General features: G+C 39.4%; 1 protein-coding gene across 1 annotated transcript in view; it reads right to left on the bottom strand.

Moving 5' to 3' along the window:
* Positions 1-859: 859 nt before the first annotated feature.
* Positions 860-23,323, bottom strand: part of LOC101617317 (E3 ubiquitin-protein ligase RNF19B-like) — a 45,166-nt gene continuing 22,702 nt past the window's right edge. Inside the window, exon 3 of the mRNA XM_045149058.1 lies at positions 860-1,510. Within this exon, the coding sequence (XP_045004993.1) occupies positions 860-1,510 (651 nt within the window). The remainder of the gene's footprint in view (positions 1,511-23,323) is intronic.

Below are 23,323 nucleotides of genomic sequence, written 5' to 3'. Positions count from 1 at the left end.
AAATAATTCTCCCCAAAATGAAAACACAACAACCAATGAGACCCTGATCAAAAAATTGCTGAACTGGAAGCAAACCAGCAATCATACCAATGAAATTGAGCAGAATAGTCTCCTAGAATGTTCAGCTTCTGATAGTATCCTTAACTTGATTGAAGAAAACATTAGAACCCTCCAAAGAGATATGAATAAATTGAAGCTGAGACAAGAAATGGAAGATCTCAATAATCGGTTGATTAAGCTAATTGAAGACTTGATCAAAAACAATAAAACTCCAGGAAATATCAAGAAAATCAGAACGCAAACTATAATTGTACCTCAAAAAAAAAAAAAAAAGATGGACATCATGCAACAGAAAGCAAAAATCAAATAGAAATTATAAAACCTTCTCCAGAAACTCTCACTACCAAAGTTACTCATGTGGGAGACTCAGCCTCTGAACTGGAAGAAAAGACAGCAGAGAGTGACTGGGAGGTCAAACACTTGGCTAAGTTCAAAAAAATCAAGTGAATAGAATATAAGGGAACTATGGGACACCCTAAAATAACCAAACATTTGGATCATGGGTACACGAGAAGGGGAGGAAATCCAGAGGCATAGAGGCCATATTCAACAAAGTTATAGAAGAAAATTTTCTGAATTTCTCAAAAGAGAGGCCCATCCAGAGACAAGAAGCCCACAGGGGTGGAGCTACAAAGAAACAAGAATACTGTCCCTTCTAAGTACAGTAATTTTCAATGTGATTTTCTTGGGCAAACACTTCTCTATAAAGAACTAACCCTTGAGTCTTCACTAACCTACTTGCAGGAAACCTCTCCTCCCCTCACAGTAAGTAATTTTCCTATAGGAAACATGGACTTTGTCAAGTGTCACCCAGAGTGGTGCTCCCACTATGACAATCCAATCCCTTGTGTCTTTGACACTTGTCACTCACTGCCTGAAACCTTCTCCAGTCATCTGAGAGGGTTGCAAACCTGGATGTTTCTCTATCACGGCCTTGCACAACACTGCGTCCATCTGTAGGGTTTTCACTGGTGCTTGACACACTAGTAGTCAAGCCTTCAATACTGCTCTCCCCAATGCTGGCATTCTTGAGGGCTCGCCAGTCATCTGCCACTATGATTGGACCATCATCTTCGTCAAACTCAATTTTGACTCCCTTTCCATTGGCTGTACTAACTCCACAGTCACCTTCACGACAGAGAGAAATGAGCACAACCCCGTAGACATAGGCCAGCATAATGGGGGCACCAATACCAGCGTGAACAGCAGCAATCACCGGGGATGCAATGATTAACAAAGTCACTCTTCCTATGATGGCCAAATTCCACTTGTGTTTAGAGGATTTCCTTCTCTCATTTTTGTTGTGAATCTTTCTTCCAACATAAACAGGAATGCCAATGGCCATGGTAGGGATGGAAGTGATAGCAATGAGAGAAATCCCCACTGGAGCACCAATCAAGGTGCCCAGCTGCCAAAGAATTTTCTTTTTAAGACTCCATGGCTTCTTGCCCTACAATGTATAGCCAGAGTGGCTGAGGCAATGCAAGCCTGAGATTTCTTTCATGCAAAGCCAGAAGAATTCACAGCCACCCACTGCACAGGTCATGTGATGATGGTCATCATAGCCAACCATATCAAATAGGCTCACGATATTTGTTATTGTCTTCCTTGTGCTGTATTTAAGTAGAGCTTGTCTTCATTAGTAGCTTAGCCTATCCTTGAAATTAGAAACTTTGCCATTTTTGTCTCCTCCATTCTCATCATAATCACTAGCTCACTGGCTATGTCCATAGTAGATATTTTGATAACTAATTATTGAATTATGTAATTGACTAATTCAAAAACTATACATCTGAACAGTTCATTTCACATTTTTTAAAAGTAGTACCTCTATTCTGTTAAAGTATTCGCATCTTTTTCTCTTGCTTCAAACATAGTTCTTCCTTCTCTTCCCTCACTTATAGTCTTTTTCCAGCTTACTGTTGTCCTCTGCTACCTGCTTTTTTGGTTCCAACTCACACACAAGTCTAAATATTTGTAGCTAGAATCCACATATAAGAGGGAACATGTGAGGTTTGGCTTTCTGTGCATGGGTTACCCCCCCTTAGTATAATCCTTTTCAGATCTATCCATTTCCCTGCAAATTTCATAATTTCATTTTGCTTTTCTACTGAGTAGAACTCCATTGTGTAGATGTACCACATCTTTATTATCCATTCATCTGTTGAGGGACATCTAGACTGGTTCCATTTTCTAGCTATTATGAGCAGAGCAGCAATAAACATGGTTGTGCAAATATCTCTAAGGTAGTAAGAAGAGTCATTAGGACAGTCGCCTAGGAGTGCTATAGCTGGATCATATGGTAAAGCTAGTTTTGTCTGTCTCAGGAATCTCCACACTGATTTACACAATGGCTATACCAGATTACATTCCCACCAGCAGTACAGAAGCATTCCCCATTTTATGCATCCTCGCCTGGATTAACATCTGGGTCCTCTATTCTGTTCCATTGATCCACATATCTATCTTTGTGCCAATACCATGTTTTTTTTTTTTTGTTTTTTTTTTGTTACTATGGCTCTGTAATCTAGCTTAAAATCAGGTATGGTGATACCACCAGACTTATTTTTGCTGCTCAAAATTGTTTTGGCTATTTGAGGTTTCTTATGCTTCCAAATGAATTATAGTATTTTCTTTTTTCTATTTCTGTGAAGAATGCCATTGGAATTTTAATGGCGAGTGCATTAAATGTGTAGGTTGCTTTTGGTAAGATTGACATTTTCATAATATTGATTCTTCCAATCCAAGAGCATGGGATGTGTTTTCATTTCCTAGTGTCTTCTACAATTTCTCTCTGTAGTGTTTTTAAAGTTCTCATTATAGAGATCCTTCACTTCCTTGGTTAGGCTTATTCCAAGGTACTTTATAGTTTTTGAAGCAATTGTTAATAGGAGAGATTCCCTGATTTCATCCTCTGCATGTTTCTTGTCAGTATATAGGAAAGCTACTGACTTCTGTGGTTTATTTTGTATCTTGCTATGTTGGTAAAAGTGTTTGCCAGTTCTAACAGTTTGCTAGTAGATTTTTTAGGGTCCTTTATGTATAGAATCCTATCATCTGAAAATAATGATAATTTGATCTCTTCCTTTCCAATTTGTATATCTTTTATGAGTGTCTCTTGCCTTATTGCTATAATTAAGTCTTCTAATACTATATTAAATAAAAGTGGGGACAGTGAGCACCCTTGTCTTGTTCCTGAATTTAGTGGAAAAATTTCAAGTTTTCTGTATTTAGCATTATGTTGGCTGTAGGCTTGTTATAAATAGCCTTTATTATATTGAGATATGCCCCTTTTATTCCCAGTTTTTGTAGGACTTCTATCATGAAGGGATGTTGGATTTAGTCAAATGTATTTTCTATATCTATGATGATCATGTGATTTTTGTCCTTCAGTCCATTTATATAGTGTATTACATTTATTCATTTGCGTATGTTGAACCATCCTTGCATCTCTGGGATAAAATCCAATTGGTTGGGGTGAATAATCTTTCTGATATATATACATATATCATATGATATATATATACACACATACACATACATACATACATACATACACACAGCTTATTACTCTGAAATTCAGGATGACATGGAAGTTACTATGTAGCTCAGACTAGCCTTGAACTGATGATAATTCTTCCTCAGCCTCCTGAGTGCTGGATTGCAATAAGCCACTAAGTTTCGCTGATAACTGGGAATTTTGTTGCAAAATATTCCTGAAGTAATCACTGCAAATCAAAGGAATTGAGGTAAATGAAATACCCAGCAAAAAAACCATGTTTCAGTGGCTTGAGATTCTTTTAAGAAAAAAATGTAGTTTGGCAGACTGAACATACTGAAAATAAACCACTGGTTCACCTATTTACTAAAAGAACACACGAACATAGTGCATGTATGTCAAGTTGATTACAAGCTGGCGTACTCTGGTTTTCCACTTATATTTTATTTTTTATCCCCACCAGTTTCAAATGAATATATTTTCTTTTTTTTTTATGTGAATCTTTAGTAGCTCTGTCACTGAGACTCCAGCCTCATTTAAATGTAAATTTCCTTGTTTCATCACTGTTAGATATTTCCCCATATGTGCTGGGATGGAGGCTGTTCCTTGAGTTATAGCTTCCATATTTGCCCTGTTGCTTTCCTCTTCTTAGTAACAAGAGTTCAGCAGTAGAGCTATTTATACAATTTCCCAGCTTGAAAATGATGTTATAACATTTACAAAGATCGCCATGTCTTTTACCCTTTCTTTCTTTTTTTTTCTCCTTCTTAAGTAATGTTCTAAGTTTGTAACAATTTGTATGAGACAGGATTTCAATAATCCTGATTTTGAAGTTCTCTCAGGAGAGTCATACATTCTAAAATATTTGGATGGGAAGATTCTAGAATTTGAGAAACTTTTCAAAATCTGCTCTAATGATTCTCTTAAAATCTCATGTCCATGGCTGGAGAGATGGCTTAGCACTTAAGGGCCTGTCTGTGAAGCCTATGGACCTAGGTTTTAGACACAATTCCCCAGGACCTATGTTACCCAGATGCACAAGGGGCAACATGCATCTGGAGTTCATTTGCCAGGGCTGGAGGCCCAGGAGCACCCATTCTCTTTCTCTCTCTCTCTCTCTGCCTCTTTCTCTCTATGCCTGTCACTCTCAAATAAATAAATAAAAATAAACAAAAAATATTTTTAAAATCTCATGTCCTTGAGATTTAACCCCTCCCCAGTTTTACTGGAATCTATATTTTAAATGTAGAATGATACAATTGTAAACAAAACCTACTAATATCCTACAACTTTCATGGAAATACTTTATTCCTGTATTTTTACTTTACATGAGTTATTACAAGTTTACCAGGTTTTTGACATAGAACCAAATCTATCCTGAAACACTGCTCACAAATTGTGAAAAATTGAGATGCTTTAATAAATATTGTCACCATGGAATGGTTTTCTGTGGTTGAGTTTTTATTGATTGATTTTTACAATGTCTGCAGAGCTGAGGAAATATTGACAAACAGAAGACCCCAATTAAATCTTCTGTTGAATCTAAAGTAGTAATAACAGCTTTAGACTAGATACTGCAGTTTGTTACAGTTTTTTTGGTTACACAAAACCCCTGGGAATGTGAAGAAGGTTATACCAGGGCTGAGAAGCACTATTTCAATAAAAAGAGAAGAACACCTACCGTCTTAAGGCAGCATTGCATTGTTGATGGTATATGAAGAGAAAAAAAAAATGTTGTTCTCTTAGCCACTTATGTTCTGTTTCTGGGGCTCTGCTAATGAGATGGTAAAAGAAACAAATGAGAGAAAAGCAAGCTGAAGGTTATTAACTTGTATAACTACTTGTTTTGTGGGGGAGTACTCAGCAATCAATAACTCAAAGGAATTATGAGAACATGGGTTGATCCAGCATCATAATAAAAGAAAAACAAATGTTTAAAAATAATGGGATTGGGGCTGGAGAGATGTCTTAGTTAAGGTGCTTACCTGCAAAGCCAATGGACCTTGGCTCGATTCCCCAGGACCCTTGTAAGCCAGATGCACGAGGGGCGCATGCGTCTGGAGTTCCTTTGCTGTGGCTGGAGGCCCTGGCTTGCCCATTCTCTCTTACACACACTCTCTCTGCCCCCCCCCAAATAAATAAATAAATAAGAATAAAAATAAAATAATGGGATGACAAAGACGTGCTTTGAATTCTTAGGTGCAACACACTGTGGAACCATTAAGGATGCTACTAGTAGTTACACTGTGTGTGTGCATGTGTGTGTGTGTGTGTGTGTGTGTGTGTGTGTTCATATGTATGTTGCACACATGTCTGTGCATGCATGTGTAAACCAGAAGCCTATGTTGTCTGTCCTCAATCACTCTTCACCTTATTTTTAAACATTTTTATTGACAATTTTCATATATAACCATAATGTGTTTTACTCATATCCCCTCCCATTACTTTCATACATTACCCCTCCTCCATCTTCCAACTTCCTTCCAGTGAACATATTTTTCTTTTCATTTATTTTGTATTCTGTTTTAATATCATTTCTTTTTGTTGATGGACTCAATCTTATGCAGTTCTTGTGCAGGTAATGGCAGCAACCAGAAGGTCATGAATGCAACGGCCACTTTTTGTCTGGAAGACAATGTTCCAAAGCACTGTCCCGCTCTTTGGCTCTTATACTGTTCTCTGAGCCTTGGGGGTGGGGGATGATAGACATGACTCATTTAGTGTTGAACCCTCAATAGTCACATCTCCTCAGCACTTTGATGAGGTTTGAGTCTCCCCAGTTGTTGCAGTCAGTTTCACATTGCTGGCCAAGACCAAGAGTAGCTTGTGGGGAAAAAAAAGGGTTTATTTTGGCTTGCAGACTCAAGGAGAAGCTTCTTGATGGCAGGGAGAAATAATGGCATGAGCAAAAGGTGGTCAATATTAGGTGGACAGAAGCAATGGGAGGGTGCCAAACACTGGCAAGAGGAAGCTGACTATAACACTCATAAGCCACCCCCAACAACACACTGCCTTTAGGAGGCTTCAATTCACAAATTGCCATCAGCTGAGGGCCTATCATTCAGAGTACCTAAGTTTAAGCAGGGCACCTGAATCAAGCCACCACACCAGTAGTAAAAAAAAAAAAAAAAAAAAAAAAAAAAAAAAAAACAAGCTTCTTGGACCAAAAGCTAGAGCAGCAGTAATTTATAAATATAAAAATAAATTAATATTTAGAGTATAATTTGATGGGTTCAATAAGTCCATTTATCTAAAACAGAAGTATCTTCCCCCATAGGGCATATGGACTTCCCAGCCATAGGCTTTTGAATAGGTTTTGAGCATGAGACATGAATTCCCTCACATAGAGCAAGCCTCAAATCTAATCAGAGAACAGTCACTGCAGAGAGTGAGCTCATTTCCAGCTTGATTCCACCTTAGTTTTAGAGACAGGTTCTCTCGCTGCACTTGGAGCTCACCCATTCAAATAGACTAGATAGCCACAGAGCACCACCAATACTTCTGGATCTGCATACCCAGAAATAAAGGTACAAGTTACTGTGGGTGGCTTTTGCATGGGTACTAGGAATTTGAACTCATGTTTGCCAACAAGCGCTTTACTCACTGAGCCATCTCCCTGGTCTCATTAACTAATCCCAATCTCTCTCTATATACAGATTCCTCAGGGGCAGTCTCTGGATTGATAAGGACCTAGAGTTGGGATGTCATGGGATTAACTTTTGCATTTGAAAGCAATAGACTGAATAATATTCTAATTTCAAATGCTTTGTTTATTCTTCATGGCTATACAGGATTAAGTTAGAATGGACTGTTTCCGGGACATTTTCTTTCCTTCCTTTCTTTCTTTCTTCCTTCTTTCTTTCCTTCCTTCCTTCCTTCCTTCCTTCCTTCCTTCCTTCCTTCCTTCCTTCCTTCCTTCCTTCCTTCCTTTCTTCTTTCTTTCTTTCTTTCTTTCTTTCTTTCTTTCTTTCTTTCTTTCTTTCTTTCTTTCCTCTTTTTTATTTCTGCTCTCACTCTAGCCAGGCTGACCTTGAATGCAGTATGTAGTTTAAGGGTGGCCTTGAACTCACAGTGCCTCCCAAATGCTGGGATTAAAGGCATGCACCACCACACCTGCCCCAGGACTTACACTTACATACCTATCCCACCATATTGCAGCCATGGTACCTCAGTATTCATTGAAGCAGGCGGTGACTAAAAAAAAAAAAGAAAGAAAAAAAAAACCCAAGGGCCAGGCATGGTGGCGCATGCCTTTAATCCCAGCACTTGGGAGGCAGAGGTAGGAGTATCACCATGAGTTTGAGGCCACCCTGAGAATACATAGTGAATTCCAGGTCAGCCTGAGCCTGATCTAGAGTGAAACCCTACCTCAGGAAAAAAAAAAAAAAAAAAAAAAAAAAAATATACTATGAAATGAGTCTCCCAGGACAGGTGTGATGGTGCAAGATGAAATCCCAGCATTCAGACAGTAAAGAGGGAGGGTAAGCTCAAAGCCAGCCTAGAAAGACTGTGTCTCAAATAAATAAATGCCACCCCCCTACATCCTTTTTTTTCCTAGGGAATACTAAGGTAACTTAAGAAGAGAGGTTGCCTTCCCCGAATATTTTGGGAAACAAAAAGAGCCTGCTCTGATGTTGTTCTTATTTATGTGTGCACAATCCAGGTTTTCTTGCCACCATCAACAAGTGCTTATTAAGCTTTACTTGGGAAGCTAGGGAATTAAGCCTAGGCTCGCAGGCTTTGAGAACAAGTGTTAACTACTTAGACATCTTCCCAGCCACCTACCATGCCATTCTACAAGTGTCCGTGTCCGGATGTACAACATAAGCAATCCTTAGTTATATTGTTCTTATGTTGCTGTCATTGTTTGCCTACAGAGTGCTTTAGGACCAACAAAAGTCACTCTATTTTTTAGCAGATGATTACAAGATAACCACTGTTGAGAGTAAACCTAATATTTTTAAAGGGTCATGCTTTTTAAAAGAGGATCCTGCTACGTATAGCCCAAATTAGTATGAAGCTATCCTTCAGTTCTGGGATTACAAAGCGTATGTCCACATTCTCACCTAGGAAGATGTGGCCATTTGATGGGATAATTTGTATGTACGGCCCCATAGACTCAGGTGGTTTATTAAAATTGAGCTTACAACTTGAGCTCCTATCAGGCAGATCCCTGCTGCAGGAGGCATGTCACTGAAGGCAGGTGTTGGAGTCCAGCCCTGAGGTGTGTGCAGAGTTTAGAGTTCTGACTTTGTGGCTGTTGGATCTATAGAAAAAGCTAGCTTCTTGCTCCATTGATGATGTTCCCTTCCAATTTTTAAGCATGAAATAAACTCTTTCCTCTCATGAACTGCTTCTGATTAGATGTTTAACCAATAACGCAAAGCTGACTGCTTCAGAAAACCTAATATTTGATATAAACAGTTCATTCTGGAGAAAGGGGATCTCTGTTGAAAGTGTTCATCAGAGTACTGTAGAAATCCCTGTTCCCAAAAATGTCACCTGAGCATTAAATGTCTAACTGGGTCTTGCAGTAGCAGCTTTTTTTTTGTTGTTGTTGTTTTTAAGTGTGTTTGTGTGAATTTATGTAAGGGTGTTTTTGCATGTGTGTTTGCATGCATGCAGAAGTGAGAGGAAAGCCTTGGGTTCATTCCTGGGAAGCTCACCCCTTTTTTTGAGCATGGGGGTGTCTCACTGGCTTCAAGTTAGCCAATTTGGCTAGACTACTTAACAAGGGAACCCAGGGATTCATGTGTCTCTGCCTGTCCAATGCTGGGATTTCAGTCACTTGCTACCATGCCTAGCATTGATGCATGATTTCTAGGGATTCTAATCAGATCCTCATGCTCTTAAGGTGAGCACTTTGTTAACTGAGCTGTTTCCATAGCCAGGGGAATAGCACTGTAACCCTGGAATTGTGCATCTCTATACTGTGTAGGCCCAGGCAACAGTGGTAGTCATTAGACATGTGTGCCTATTAATGTCACTCTAGAAGTGTGTCTGTTTATATTTACATGCTCTGTAATTTAATTTTTTTTTGTTCATTTTTATTTACTTATTTGAGAATGACAGAGAGAGAGAGAGAGAGAGAGAGAGAGAGAGAGAGAGAGAATGGGCACGCCAGTGCCTCCAGCCACTGCAAACAAACTCCAGACGCTTGTGCCTCCTTGTGCATCTGGCTAACGTGGGTCCTGGGGAATCGAGCCTTGAACCGGGGTCCTTAGGCTTCACAGGCAAGCGCTTAACCACTAAGCCACCTCTCTAGCCCATGTTCTATAATTTTAAATCACACGCCAAATTATAAGATCTTAATACTAAAAATGTTTTTTTTTAAAAAGTCATTTTAATACTATTTTTTAATTTTATTTTTATTTATCTGCGAGGGAAAGAGAGAGAGACAGGGAGAGCAAGAGTGACAGAGAGAAAGCATGCCAGGGCATCCAGCCACTGAAACAAACTACAGACACATGTGCCTCCTTGTGCATCTGGCTTATGTGGGTCCTGGGGAATCAAACCTGGGTTCTTTGGCTTTGCAAGCAAGCTCCTTAACCACTAAGCAATCTCTCCAGCCCCTTTTTAATACTTTTATATTGACTAAATCTCTCTCTGTGTGTTGTATGAATTCCCATTTTTCTCAGTCTCTCTCCTCTGCTGACCAGTTTCCCCTTTCCCCTTCTATTCTTCCTTTCTGAGCTGCCTTCCCCTGCCTCTACTCTCCTCTGTCCCAGGTTTTCAGTCTCCTTCTACCTGACCCCTTCCTCTGGCTGTGAGTTCTGTTCCCTTCCACTCCCTTGCTTTCTGCTCCAAGTCACACCGTACTCTTCATGGTATTAAATAAATCCTCAATCTCAAGAAACCCATCTGAAAGGCCTCTATTGCTGAACCTGACAGTTATGATCCCCGTAGGTTTCCCTGTCCACATCAGATCATTCTATCCCCACTTTTGAGGCCACCTTCAAATGGATCAGTAGACTCCTTCTTGAAAATGGACGAGTCTCATTTCCTTATACCCACCGGAACAGCCTACATCCTTCTCTTTGCTTCTCTACAAGTAGTGTTTTTAGAAATATCGATTGCCAGGCTGGTCATCTGTGGAAACTATATATTGAGTAAGAAGATTTAGCTCAGACATAAATTATGTAAGAAGCTCCTTGTAGTGGTGTACAGTAATCTCAGCACTACAAATTCAAGGCCTGACTAAACTATATAGAGGTTGCCAGTCTACTCTGGGTTACAGAGTGAGACCAGGTATCAAACAAACACAAATAAGGAAACAAAAATAGTGCACTTACACTTTTATCATTGGGGGGCAGAGACAGATCAATCCCCGGGGCTCACTGGCCAGCCAGTCTAGCCTACTGGGCTAGTTCCAGGCCAATGGCGCCTTGTCTCATAACAAGAACAAAACAACAACAATAATAATAAAGGGCTGGAGAGATGGCTTAGCAGTGAAGCGGTTGCCTATGAAGCCTGAGGACGCCGGTTCAAGGCTTGAGACCCCAGGACCCACGTTAGCCAGATGCACAAGAGGGCACATGCATCTGGAGTTCGTTTGCAGTGGCTGGAAGCCCTGGCGCGCCCATTCTCTCTCTCTCTCTCGACCTGCCTCTTTCAAATCGTTCTCTGTGTAACTCTCAAATAAATAAATGGAAATGAACAAAATTTAAAATGATAATAATAATAAAGCAGGTGGGAAGTACCTGAAAATGGCTCTCAAGGTTGTCCTCTAGCCTCCACATGCACCTTCCATCACATAGGTACCCTCATACAGGAACATGAACGCACATAGGTGCAATGCATACATGGGCACACATGTGCATGCATGCACACACACACACACACACACACACACATTGTATTATAGACAAAATTACTTAATTTTCATATTAGTTTGGGCTGTTATATTTTCAGAAACAAAGTTCTCTTGCAAATAATTTGTTTAAAAAGTGAACAAGTTACTTAGTAAGGAACGTAGAATGAGATGACAGAGTGACCTACCACTGAGGGTGAGTGGAGATTTATCTTCTTGGGGAACGCCTCAAAGCTAGACTGAAGCTCCTGCTATCAAGTGACCCCACTCAAGGGCCCAGGAGGTTGCTGTATCGTTTGATCAGCTCCTTGTATTGGTTAAGCACTGCTCTCATCTCATCCCGATCCTGTAACACACATCACATGGCCCTACACTCAGGTGCTTGAATTTTTTTTTTTTTTTTTCATTAGTGAGAAAGACCTCAGGCAAAGAAAATACCATTTCTGGCAGTTTCTGGAAGTTAAGTGGGCTTGCATTGAAGTTATAAAGACAAGGTATATGAGCAGAGCACCTATGAGCTGAACTGTGTGAGTTTTGTGATTCAGTTCTTAGACGGAATCTTTCAGGCAAAAAAGCCCTCTGTAGGGGAAAGAATACATTAGGCTGTGGATATTGCAAAGATAAATTCACTGAGCAACTTGTGACAGAGTTGTCTATAGCCCCACTTCTTTTACATTTTGCTATTTTGTCTAGTTAGGAAACATAGCTTTAATTTCCTTGTTCCTTTTAAAAAATATACTTTTATGAATTTATATGAGAGAGGATTCATACACCAGGACTTCTTGCTGCTGCAAATGAACTCCTAATGCATGAGTCACATAATGTATTCAGCTTTATGTAGGTACTGGGGAATTAAACCCTGGTGAGCAGACTTTGCAAACAAAGTGCTTAAAACCACTGAGCCATCACCACAGCCCTCTTTATTCATATATATATATGTATATATATATATATATATGTATAATTTATTTATTTACTTATTTGAGAAAGAGAAAATGTGAGAAAGAGGCAGAGAGAAAAAGAGAGAATGGGCACACCATGGTCTCTAGCCACTGCAAATGAACTCCAGACTCCTGAGTCACCTTGTGCAGCTGGCTTTACATGGGTTCTGGGGAAATCAAACTCTGCTTCTTAGGCTTCACAGGCAAGCACCTTAATCGCTAAGCCATCTCTCTAGCTGTGTTCTTTCCTTATTTTTATTTGAAAGGGAGAGAAAAGAGTGAGAGAGAGAGAGAGAGACAATGGGCATGCCAGGGCCTCCAGCTGCTACAAACAAACTCCAGATGCTTGTACCAGCTTTGGCTTACAAGGGTCCTGTGGAATCAAACCTGGGTCTATTGACTTTTCAGGCAAACACCTTAACTGTTAAGCCATTTCTCCAGGCCATGTTCCTTTTTAAAATTACACTGGGCAACAAAACTTAGTTTTCCCACATATAATTAAATTAGCATTTGGTTTCTTTTAAATATCAGATTTTAAACTTTAATCAGTAAAATTTTATCAGGTGTCTCTTCTTCACCTATGTCTGTGAAATATTTTCAGCCTTTCTTGATCTCATCCTAAAGATTATTTTGACCCTGATGGCCCACTTTACATATAAATTCCTTCCTTATACAATTCTCTATGTTGTGGAGTTTAACTGTAAAAAAAAAAAAAAAAAAAAAAAAAAAAAAAAAAAAAAAAAAAAAAAAAAAAAAGTAGCACGTTATCTGCAAGCCATGATGCACCATTGTTCAGGTAAAGATTACAGAATTCTCTTCCTTCAACCACCCTCTTCCCTAACCTACTCTAACTTGGCTGTAGGAAGAGAAATGTATCTCCTATTATAATAATTGAGGTTTCAGAGGTGTTTGTTTTTCTTTTTTATCCCTCCCTATAAGTAATCTCAGACTATATCTGGAATATTAGAATCAACATCTATTATGATAATTCTTTACCCTTCCTGGAGCAAGGAGAGAAACAAACTTCAAGCTTTCCCAAACCCACAGACGCAAAATAGATAAAAGCCCAGCTTCCAAGGATTGGGACGATATGCTGCCAGAGAAACTTCCCCCAGAGTGAACCAGACGCCTCACACCACTCACTGTAAGACCTTCCCTTTCCTACCTCTCCTCAAATACTTACAACTGTTTTCTTTGTGCTAGGTGTTTTCAGAGCCCTCTGCTCTCTCTCACTCTGAATCCTTCCAACCCCTTGCTTCTGGCCCAAGAAATCTGTCTTCTAATTTCTGAACTTAGCATTACCCAGGTGTTTTCCATATAGTGCTACAGTAATTTCTTCTGTATACATTTCTGTGTTCCAAAAGACACATGGTAGAACTCAGCAGTTCAACTGATGATGTAATATCCCTGAGCACAGAGTGGTTCTATAGCATTTTTCAGATTCTATTGCTTTCATGGTAAGGCGTGGTTTTGTTTTTGATTTTTTTTTTTGTTCAGAACTTGTGAAATCCACATTTTTGACCTCATATTCTCATGTTGGCTTCCACAGGACTTTTGGCTTGTCACTTGCTATTTCATGGCACATATTTTACATCACGTACTTCTCAAGTAAGTTTATTTGAAAATTAAATTAGAATGCTTCTTCCTTTATAAAAATCATTTCTCTTTTGGTTTCCTTATTTTTTTCCAAAATGATTTATGCCCCAATTCTGGAAGCCTCATACTGTGTTAAGATTGAAATGAGATGATATGTGTATAATACTTTCATATAGATTAAGAAGTGGGAAAGCAATGAGTGAAAAGCCATGATGTAATTTATTTCACATTTAGGTGGGTAAAGAGTAGTCCACATAAACAAGTCAATCTCGGGCTGGAGAGATGGCTTAGCGGTTAAGCGCTTGCCTGTGAAGCCTAAGGACCCCGGTTTGAGGCTCGGTTCCCCAGGTCCCACGTTAGCCAGATGCACAAGGGGGCGCATGCGTCTGGAGTTCGTTTGCAGTGGCTGGAAGCCCTGGCGCACCCATTCTCTCTCTCTCCCTCTATCTGTCTTTCTCTCTATGTCTGTCGCTCTCAAATAAATAAATAAATAAAAATAAAAAATGAACAAAAAAAAATTAAAAAAAAAGCCAATCTCAATGTTTTCAACACTTTTTTTTGCTATTTTTTTTTTGGACCTCTTCCGCTGAATCACCTGGGCATTGGGGATAAATTGAAGGGAATCAATGAGAATGATAAGGAATAGTCCTGTGTATATGACTGTTCTGGGCTGGAGAGATGGCTTAGTGGTTAAGGCATTTGCCTGCAAAGCCACAGGATCCCAGTTCGATTATCCAAGACCCACATAAGCCAAATGCACAAGGGCATGCATCTGGAGTTCCTTTGCAGTGGTTGGAGGCCCTAGATTGTGCTCTCGCACTCTCTCTCTCTTTTTCACCCTCATTCTCTCTCAAATAAAATATATATATATATATATATATATATATATATATATATATATATATATATATATTTTAAAAAAAATAACTGTTCTGCATTTCTTTTTAGCTCTTGCTAGATCCTAAAGGAGAGTATCTGTTGTATCTATTTCAAGCACAGCTCCCTGAATACCTGTAAGGTTGTGGCATGTCAATAACTGATATTAACAGTTAAAGGCTGGAGAGGTGGCTTAGCAGTTAAGACACTTGCCTGCAAAGCTAAAGGATCCAAGTTCAATTCTCCAGGACCCACATAAGCCAGCACAAAGTGATGCATGTGACTGGAATTTGTTTGCAGCAGCTGGAGGCCCTATAGTACCCATTCTCCCTCCCTCTCTCTCCCACTTTTTCTCTCTTAAAAACAAATAAAAGATTAAAAAGTTTAAATTTCTGACTCCTAGGCTCTAAGAGCTACAAGGAGAAAAATGCCTTATGCTAGGACCCATTTAACAAAAGACAGTAATCAATCCTAGTAGTATGGGAAGAGTGACATTCTCAAAACACACACACACACACACACACACACACACACGTGACAAAGTTCGTTGGATGAATGATACCTTCTAAACATCCATAAATGTCTCATCAATAACAATGTCCCCCAGTGTTCCTCCTAAATATTTAGATATCTCTTTATCTCTTTTTCAAGAGACAACAAAAATCTCACAGTGAAACATTTCAGTCTTTTAAGATGCAAGTATAAGTAAATATAAAAGAAAACATTTTCTGGTTTTTCAATTCTCCACTATTAGGTTCCCAGATCTCTCTACTCATTCCCCCCTCTCTGCCACCACTTGGCTATACTAGCCGTGGGGCACTGATTTCAACTACTTCTAGACCAAGAGTATGGAAGGCTCTCTTCCCCAGCTCCGATATCAGCACACCACCCAAAGCCACTCTCTCACAGGGCAGTTTCTCCCCTCCCATAAAACCTTCTCACTGCCCTTCAGTCTCTCTTTATGGATCTCTTGCTTCAGGTGCATGTACACTCCCCCTTTTTATCACTCTTTTCTTTCTTTCTGGTGCATGTACCCCATTTACTCTTTCTCCCATTATCCCTTTCCCCTGTTACAATGAAGTTTTAGGTACAAAATATTACCCATCTTAGTCTTCCATTGTGAACCAGGAAAGCTAACATCTACTAGGTCCCAACCTCCAGTAGGAAAAGCAACAATGAGAAACACTTGGAACTATTAGCAGTACAGCGACATCAGTTTAGTAAAGGATAGAGACCTAATTATAGGATAGCTAAGTGATTCCCTTTTCACTACAACAGTACTAAACCCTAATTACGGCACAGACCCACACACACACAGACACACACACACACACACCCTTTATAAAATGCAGCATATCCAGCTATTAAGGAAAAAAAAAAAAAAAACTTTCAAAAAAATCAAGGATAGAAAAAAAGGGAGAGAGAATATATGTCAGAACCAGATGACAGCCTTGTCACAATGAACAGAAAATGATTTAAATCAACTATGATTAATGTGATAAAGGATCTACTGAATCAGAGTATTAAAGAACTGAGTGGAAATCTAAGAAGGAAGACAGAAATTCTGAGTGTCAAAATGAAAGTTACAGATCACTAGCAGAAGGTGGTCTACTTATTAGCAGAATGAACACAGCTTAGAAAAGAACCTCTGAGCTTGAAGACATCAGTGCTGACCACTAACATAGAAAAGCAAAGGGACAAGAAAAAAAAAATTAGAATGTTCAAGACTAGAGCAACTACAAAACGTGTAGTAAACACAAAATGGGAACTTCAGAGGGAAATGGAGAATGTTCGCTACAATGATATCCATATTATCCAAGGGTACTAGGTGCATTCTCTCTGCTTATTGAAGAATTAAAAGGCTGGAGAATGTTTAAAAGAATAAAATTTATTTCAGAGTAAGAGAAAAGAAAAAGCAGACTTCTCTGGGAGAAAAGAATTTCCTGGGCCAAAAACAATCCACAGTCTCAGAGGGAACTGAATTTTTATCAAATGCGGCTGTCCACTCATCCAGCGTCCATGACTAGTCATCTTGAATGAATGTAAAGTCACTGGTTGGTCCATGATTCATCCAGTACTGTGCAAGTTTCAGAAAGCCCCCTGAGCTAGCAATTTTATAATATTTGTCATATAAATATTAGGGTTTTAATGTTACAATATTAAATTACCATCTCTTTCTTCTTTTTTTCTTTTTGAGGTAGATTGTAGTAATTTAAATGTGATATTTTGGATGTTTGGCCTATGGATTCAGTCTTTTTTGATTAAACTTCCTGCTTGAGGCCTTAGGACACAGATTCCTGATAGAGGGTTGATTACGCTGGAGTTGGATCTGAATCCAGCCCACAGGTGTTGAAAGAGCAGTTTGAGTCAGGGCAGCTTGTGCTGTTCTTGTGGTGCTGGGTGTCACTAGTATCTCTCTGCTGGGATCTATGAAAGGGAGCCAGCATAGTCGACCATTTGGTGGTATTCCCTGGGATTGTGGAAAGCTGAAATAATTTCCAAACACTTATAATCTGTGTCTGGCTGGGTGTTCATCCAAGCATGTGGGGCTGACTGCAATGTAGGGTCTCACTGTAGCCCACGCTGACCTGGAACTCACTTGGTAGTACCAGGCTAATCCCAACCCTTGAACTCACAGTGATCCTCCTACATCTGTCTCCCATATATGGGGATTAAAGACATAAACCATTACACCTGGCCCATCTCCTTTTATAAAATTAAACCTTCTACATTATGTAATGTGCATTTTTATCTTTATCTCTCATAAACTGCAAGGAGAAATAGTTGAATCTATAATTTTGGCTAGAAACTACTATATTTCTTTTCTTTTCTATTTTTCTTTTTGTTTTGTTTTTTGATGTAGGGTCTCACTCAAGCTCAGGCTGACCTGGAATTCATTATGTAGTCTCAGGGTGGTCTTGAGCTCATGAAAATCTTCCTACCTCTGCTTCTGCAGTGCTGGGATTAAAGTTGCATGCCAACATGCTTGGCTGCTACTATATTTCTTTATCAAAAATGTTAGCTGGGTGTGTTGGTGAACAACTTTAATCTCAGCACTTGGGAGGCAGAGATAAGAGGATCACCATGAGTTCAAGGCCACCATGAGACTACATAGTAAATTTCTAGTCAGCCTGAGCTAGAGTGAGACCCAACCTCCAAAAACCAAAAGGAAAAAATAAGGCAATCTACTTTTACTATAGTTGGTGAGTCTTTCAATTTTGTTAATGATAATAATCCTTAGCATTTACTTACGATGAACTACTCTTTCAATAAATTCACAAATATTTTTGCACAGTGATTCATGTAATTCTCACACATCCTTGATGTAGATATTAATATCATCAGCCACATTTTACTGATGAGGAAATAAAAATACAGAAAGAAAATAAAAGCCATGTTGATATGGCATAAGAATTTGGGGTGTCTTTCAGAGTGATGGAGCCTTTCTATGATCTTGGTTGGGTAATAACTCAGAAGCTAGGGTACTTGCTAGACATTCATATAAACATACAGCTTACACTGAGTTAGGAGCCTCTGGATCTTGTCTTTGAATTTTGATGAGTGACATTCACAGACCATAGAATGAAGTTTAGAAAGGATTTTATTATAGAATGTAGGACTTGTAGAGTTTAGGTGAAAAAAAGCAGGAAAGAGTACAGGGCTCCTCCTAAAGAGGAGATAGGAACAGGTTCCAGGAGTTGGGAAGCCCTCTTAGGGAACCATGCTGAGGTCACTAAGCAAGTCCATTGGTTGAGGGTTGGACCAGTTCAGTCCTGAGGGACAAGTGTCTAAGGCCATGTTTTTTTCCAGGAAAAAACAATCTTTCCAGGAATATTCATTCTCTAGAAAGGGTGTAACATCATCCAGCCAAGATATATTTAATATATATTTAAATTGCAAGGGGACCATAATATTATTATCAATAGAAATGGGCTCAGAGCTTTTATTAGACCAGACTAAGTTGCTGTATTCAAAATGAAGTGGCCAGGAAAGAAACCCATATAAGAACACAAAAGTAGGAAAGTACCTTTTCAATTGTGCATTATTGTCCTAAAACTTTCAGTCATAGAACACAATGGGGTGAGGAAAATAATCAACGCCTACCAAATCAGAGAGCCAGAGCCCCAGAGGCCCCCAACACCTCATCACTGAAGCAGACCAAAAATGAACCCAACATGGCTCAGGGAAATTTTGCGGAAGAGGGGGCAGAAGAGAGGGTGGAAAGAATGTCAGAGCCACATGTTGGGTCATGATATGCAGAGACATTTATCTTACCCATAACTGTGGGCTAACTCCACATGACCCATATACCTAAACAAGGAGAGGCCAATGGGGAGGGGGTAGGTCATGGATAAGCCTAATAATGGTACCAAACTGCCTGTACTTGCAGAATAGAAAACTAATAAAAAAATTAATGAATAATAAAAAGTTAAAAAAAAGAAAGGACATTAATCCAGGACATGATGAATGACTTCAGCTGTTGTTTAAAAAAAAAAAAAAAAAAAGAAAAAAGAAAAAAAAAAAGAACAGTGCTTAGAATTAAAGAAGTTCAAAAGTATGGGATAGTATGCATTAGGAAGTAGGGACAAAGGCAGGACAGTTAAATACAGTGTTTCTGACATGCTCCTCTAACTGGATTAGGGGGATGAATCACTTAACAAGAAGTACAAGAGTGCTTTATATTGTGATCAATGGAACAGAAGTGGTGATGAAATATTTTTTCCTTAAATCAGTTTGCACCTATACACTACAATCCTTCTAACAGGAATTCAGTGGTTGTCCCCTTGGGTAACATATACTTAGAAAAGGCAGCTGTAACAAGTACTGAAAATTCCCTAATCTATCCTATCCCCCAGACATGTAATTATTTTCAAATACTTGTTTCAAATATTGCTTGTTTTTCATATGTGTAATACAGTACAAGTCTCATCCTGGTTGGAAAAAAAAAAAACAAAAAAACAAGATAATCAAATAGGTAATTGCAATATTATATGTGTGTAATTGCAGCTGGAACAATTTCACACAATCCCCTTTTCCACATGTTGGTGGTAAAGGAAGCAGACTTTCTTAAGCATAGCAGAGGATATGAAAACTTTGATAAATTAAAGGGCTAGTGGGCCTGTCTTCAGAAATCTTACATTATAAATGCATAAGCACACACATCCTTGACATTCTGAATTTCTGATAGCTTCTTCAAAAGCATTAAATTTAAGTTTTCAATACTTGTGCTGTTACTGTGGTTGTTTGAATCAGATGTCCCCTACAAATTCATGTATTCTGAATGCTTGGCCCCCAGCTGATGGAAATCTGAGAGGCAGAACTTTGCTGGAAGAAGTGTGTTGCTAGGGATGGGATTAGGGTTTAGAGCAAGCTCCCCGCTTCCAGTCTCCTGCTACTGTTTTCAGCCAGCTGTGGCAGAGGGGATGTGCAGCCTCTGACCTGCCATGCTTTCCCTTGCCATCATTAAGTTTTCCCCTGAGACTGTATGCTAAATTAAAAAATAAATTAAAAAAATATTTCCTTACATCAGATATTTTTGGTAGGTTATTTACCCCAACAATAAAAAGGTAACTACTGGGCTAGAGAGATGGCTTAGCAGCTAATGCTCTTGCATGCAAAGCCTAAGGACCCAAGTTCAACTCTAGAACCCACATAAGCCAGATGTACAAGGGGACACATGAACACAAGGTGGTGCACACGTCTGAAGTTTGATTGTAGTAGCTGGAGGTGCTGCCTTTCCAATTCTCTCTCTCTCATTAAAAAAAAAAATTAAAAATAAAATGTTTAAAAGTAAAACTCTAACAATTACCAAGTAATAATATGGAAGGAGACGATTTTGTTCCTAGTCTTCATCAGTAAGTTTTGTTGAATTATAATAATTATTGATATACTTTCATTTTTATTTTCAGTTTAAAAATATTTTATTTATTTATTTGAAAGAGAGGGAGAGAAAGAGAGAGAGAGAGAGAGAGAGGAGAGAGAGAGAGAGAGAGAATGGGTGTACCAGGTCCCTTAGTCACTGCAAACAAACTCCAGAAACATGTGCCACCTTGTGCATCTGGACTGGGGAATCAAACCTGGGTCCTTTGGCTTTGGCTTTGGCTTTGCCAGTGCTTTAACTGCCAAGCCATGTCTCCAGCCCTCATTTTTATTTCTTTGTGCATGTAAGTAAGATGTGTGTGCATCTGTGTGTCATTGTGGGTACATGGCTCATATGTAAAGATCAAAGGCAATGTCAAGTGTCAGTCCTTGCCATATACCTTGCTTGAAGTAGGGTTCCTGATGGTTGCCACTGTGGATGCCAGGTTGGTAGTGCACAAGCTTCTGAGATTCTCCTGTCTCCACCACGAAGCTGACCATAGGAGGCTGGGACTACAGACACTCACTGATGTATCTGGCTTTCACACGGGTTCTGGGGATCCATGCATGAGGTACTCATGCTTGCTTTGCATGCCCTTTACCAACTGAGCCATTTCCAAGAATTTACTCTTGCAAGGCACTTGATTTGTATTCATTCATTTGAAAGTCCATTTAGAAGATATAAACCACAATGGGGCAAAATGAAAGGAGATCTTACATGCAGAAAAGCTGACTGGATGATTGCAAGTTATAAGGAAACTAGAGGATGCATAAAAGTAGTCAACTCAGGAGTCACATATTCCCATTCTTTGAGCTGGGGAGTGTGCAGAGTGAATGAATAAACTATTGGCAGTTAGTGGTTGCTGGGGAAGGGGGGATCTTGTTCTTCAGTGATATAGGCATTGCCAAGTTACCCATGTTCAAGTAAATAGCCCAATGCCCTTACCCTCATGCTGATGCAAGCAACCCTGATTTAACTCAGTGTCCCCCAAAAGTCATGAAAGCAGGAGGGGAATTTGGGAATAATAGATTTAGTAAGAATAGGTGGAGGGATGTCAGGGTAATGGGGTGAAAAATAACCAGGTGTATGACCCAGTTAGACAGCATTTCCCAACATGTGACTCTCAAGGGCTCAGTTGGTTTTCTATCAATGTGCAAATAAAATAGACCTCTCCAATTTGTGACAATCACAAACATCTTCACATGTCACTACATATCCCTTGAAGGTCACTGTCATTCCCCAAGCAGGACCCATTGTTGCAGAAGCATGGAAATCAGTGAAGAATTGTGCCTAATCCTTTTGTTTTCATCCTCATACTTGGCCAGTTCTGACATGGACACTGAAAAATAATATAGGCTATGAACAAAAGACAGGATGCTGGTAAACTTTTGTTATTAATTTTTCTGACCAAACGTTTATTATATTTATTATTTAGAGAGGTGGGCCAAAGATCCTGGCTGTTTCCATGTGGCTGAATGAGGTATATGGAAGTTATGGACATGGTTAACACATGCCACCATCAGAAAGAGTTGACTGGAGAAGGAACCTCCTTTTCAAGGTCATGGTATATTTTGTCCCTGAATTAAGAATATAGCTGTTTCCTGCACACCTAGTGTTGATTTCAGAAGTATGAAAAAATGTGTGGAATCTTCATGAAATGTACAAGGTTCCAGGAGCCACTGTTGAGATGTGGTATATAGGCAGGGCATGATGACCCTCATGAATAGACTGGAAGAGCCTTTGGAAGATGGACTGTGGTTTGTATGGAGACCCAAAGATGGGATATATGAGGACCGTGTAAGAACTACAATGGAGTGCACTGTTGGCCTGGGAAGGAAGTGTTCCCTGGCTACTCTGTCCAGCTAGAGGGTCATAATTGAAATATCTGGAAACTGTCAGTCTCTGGTTATATTGAACTTGAACTGCAAAAATTTGATGTTTTGTTTGGTGGTAGTTGAGTTTGCATTGTTCTAGTCTCTCCTTACTATGCCTTATACCAGTTGAAAATATTTACTCCGTGACTTTATATGTTGAAAGTATGCAATTTGTTTGATTTTACAGGATTCACATCTAAGAGAAAATGTTAAATCTCTGAGGAGACTGGACTTTGGAACTCTGTTAAGCTGGTCAAGACTGTGGGGATCTTTGAAACTGGACTGAATACAATTTACAATGTGTGATGGTTATGAATATATTGGTGGCCAAGGGTGGAAAGTAGTAGTTTGAATAGAAAGTAGTAGTTTGAATAGAAAGTAGTAGTTTGAATAGCCCCAGTATATTCAGTGCTTTATTAGTTAGTAATTTGCATCTGCAGCTCCCTGGCTGGAGGAGGTGTCACTGGGTGGATCTGGTGGTGTGTTTGAAATAGAGATATGCAAAGCGCCTAGTTCCACCTGGTGTTCCTGAAGTGTGCTATATGGTATGGCTTTGGACTTCTCTCTCTCTGCCTGGTTCCATAAGAGCAGTCCAGCTTCTTCTGCCATTATGGAACTTACCCTGGATCTGTAAGCTTCAAGAAATCCCTTCCTCAATAACTATGCCTGGTCTGGAAGGTCATCTCAGTGAACCTGAAGCTGTCTGCCACACCACCCTTTGGGTAGAGCATTTCACTGATGAAGCAGCTTGCCTCCCTGTGCTGGTGTTTTTCCTCCAGAGCTTAGAGTGTACAGATACCCAAAGTG

Source organism: Jaculus jaculus, chromosome 5, assembly GCF_020740685.1.
Source record: "Jaculus jaculus isolate mJacJac1 chromosome 5, mJacJac1.mat.Y.cur, whole genome shotgun sequence".
NCBI classification, from domain to species: domain Eukaryota; kingdom Metazoa; phylum Chordata; class Mammalia; order Rodentia; family Dipodidae; genus Jaculus; species Jaculus jaculus.
The sequence above is the reverse complement of the archived record's forward strand: the minus strand, read 5'-3'. Positions and strand labels throughout refer to the sequence as shown.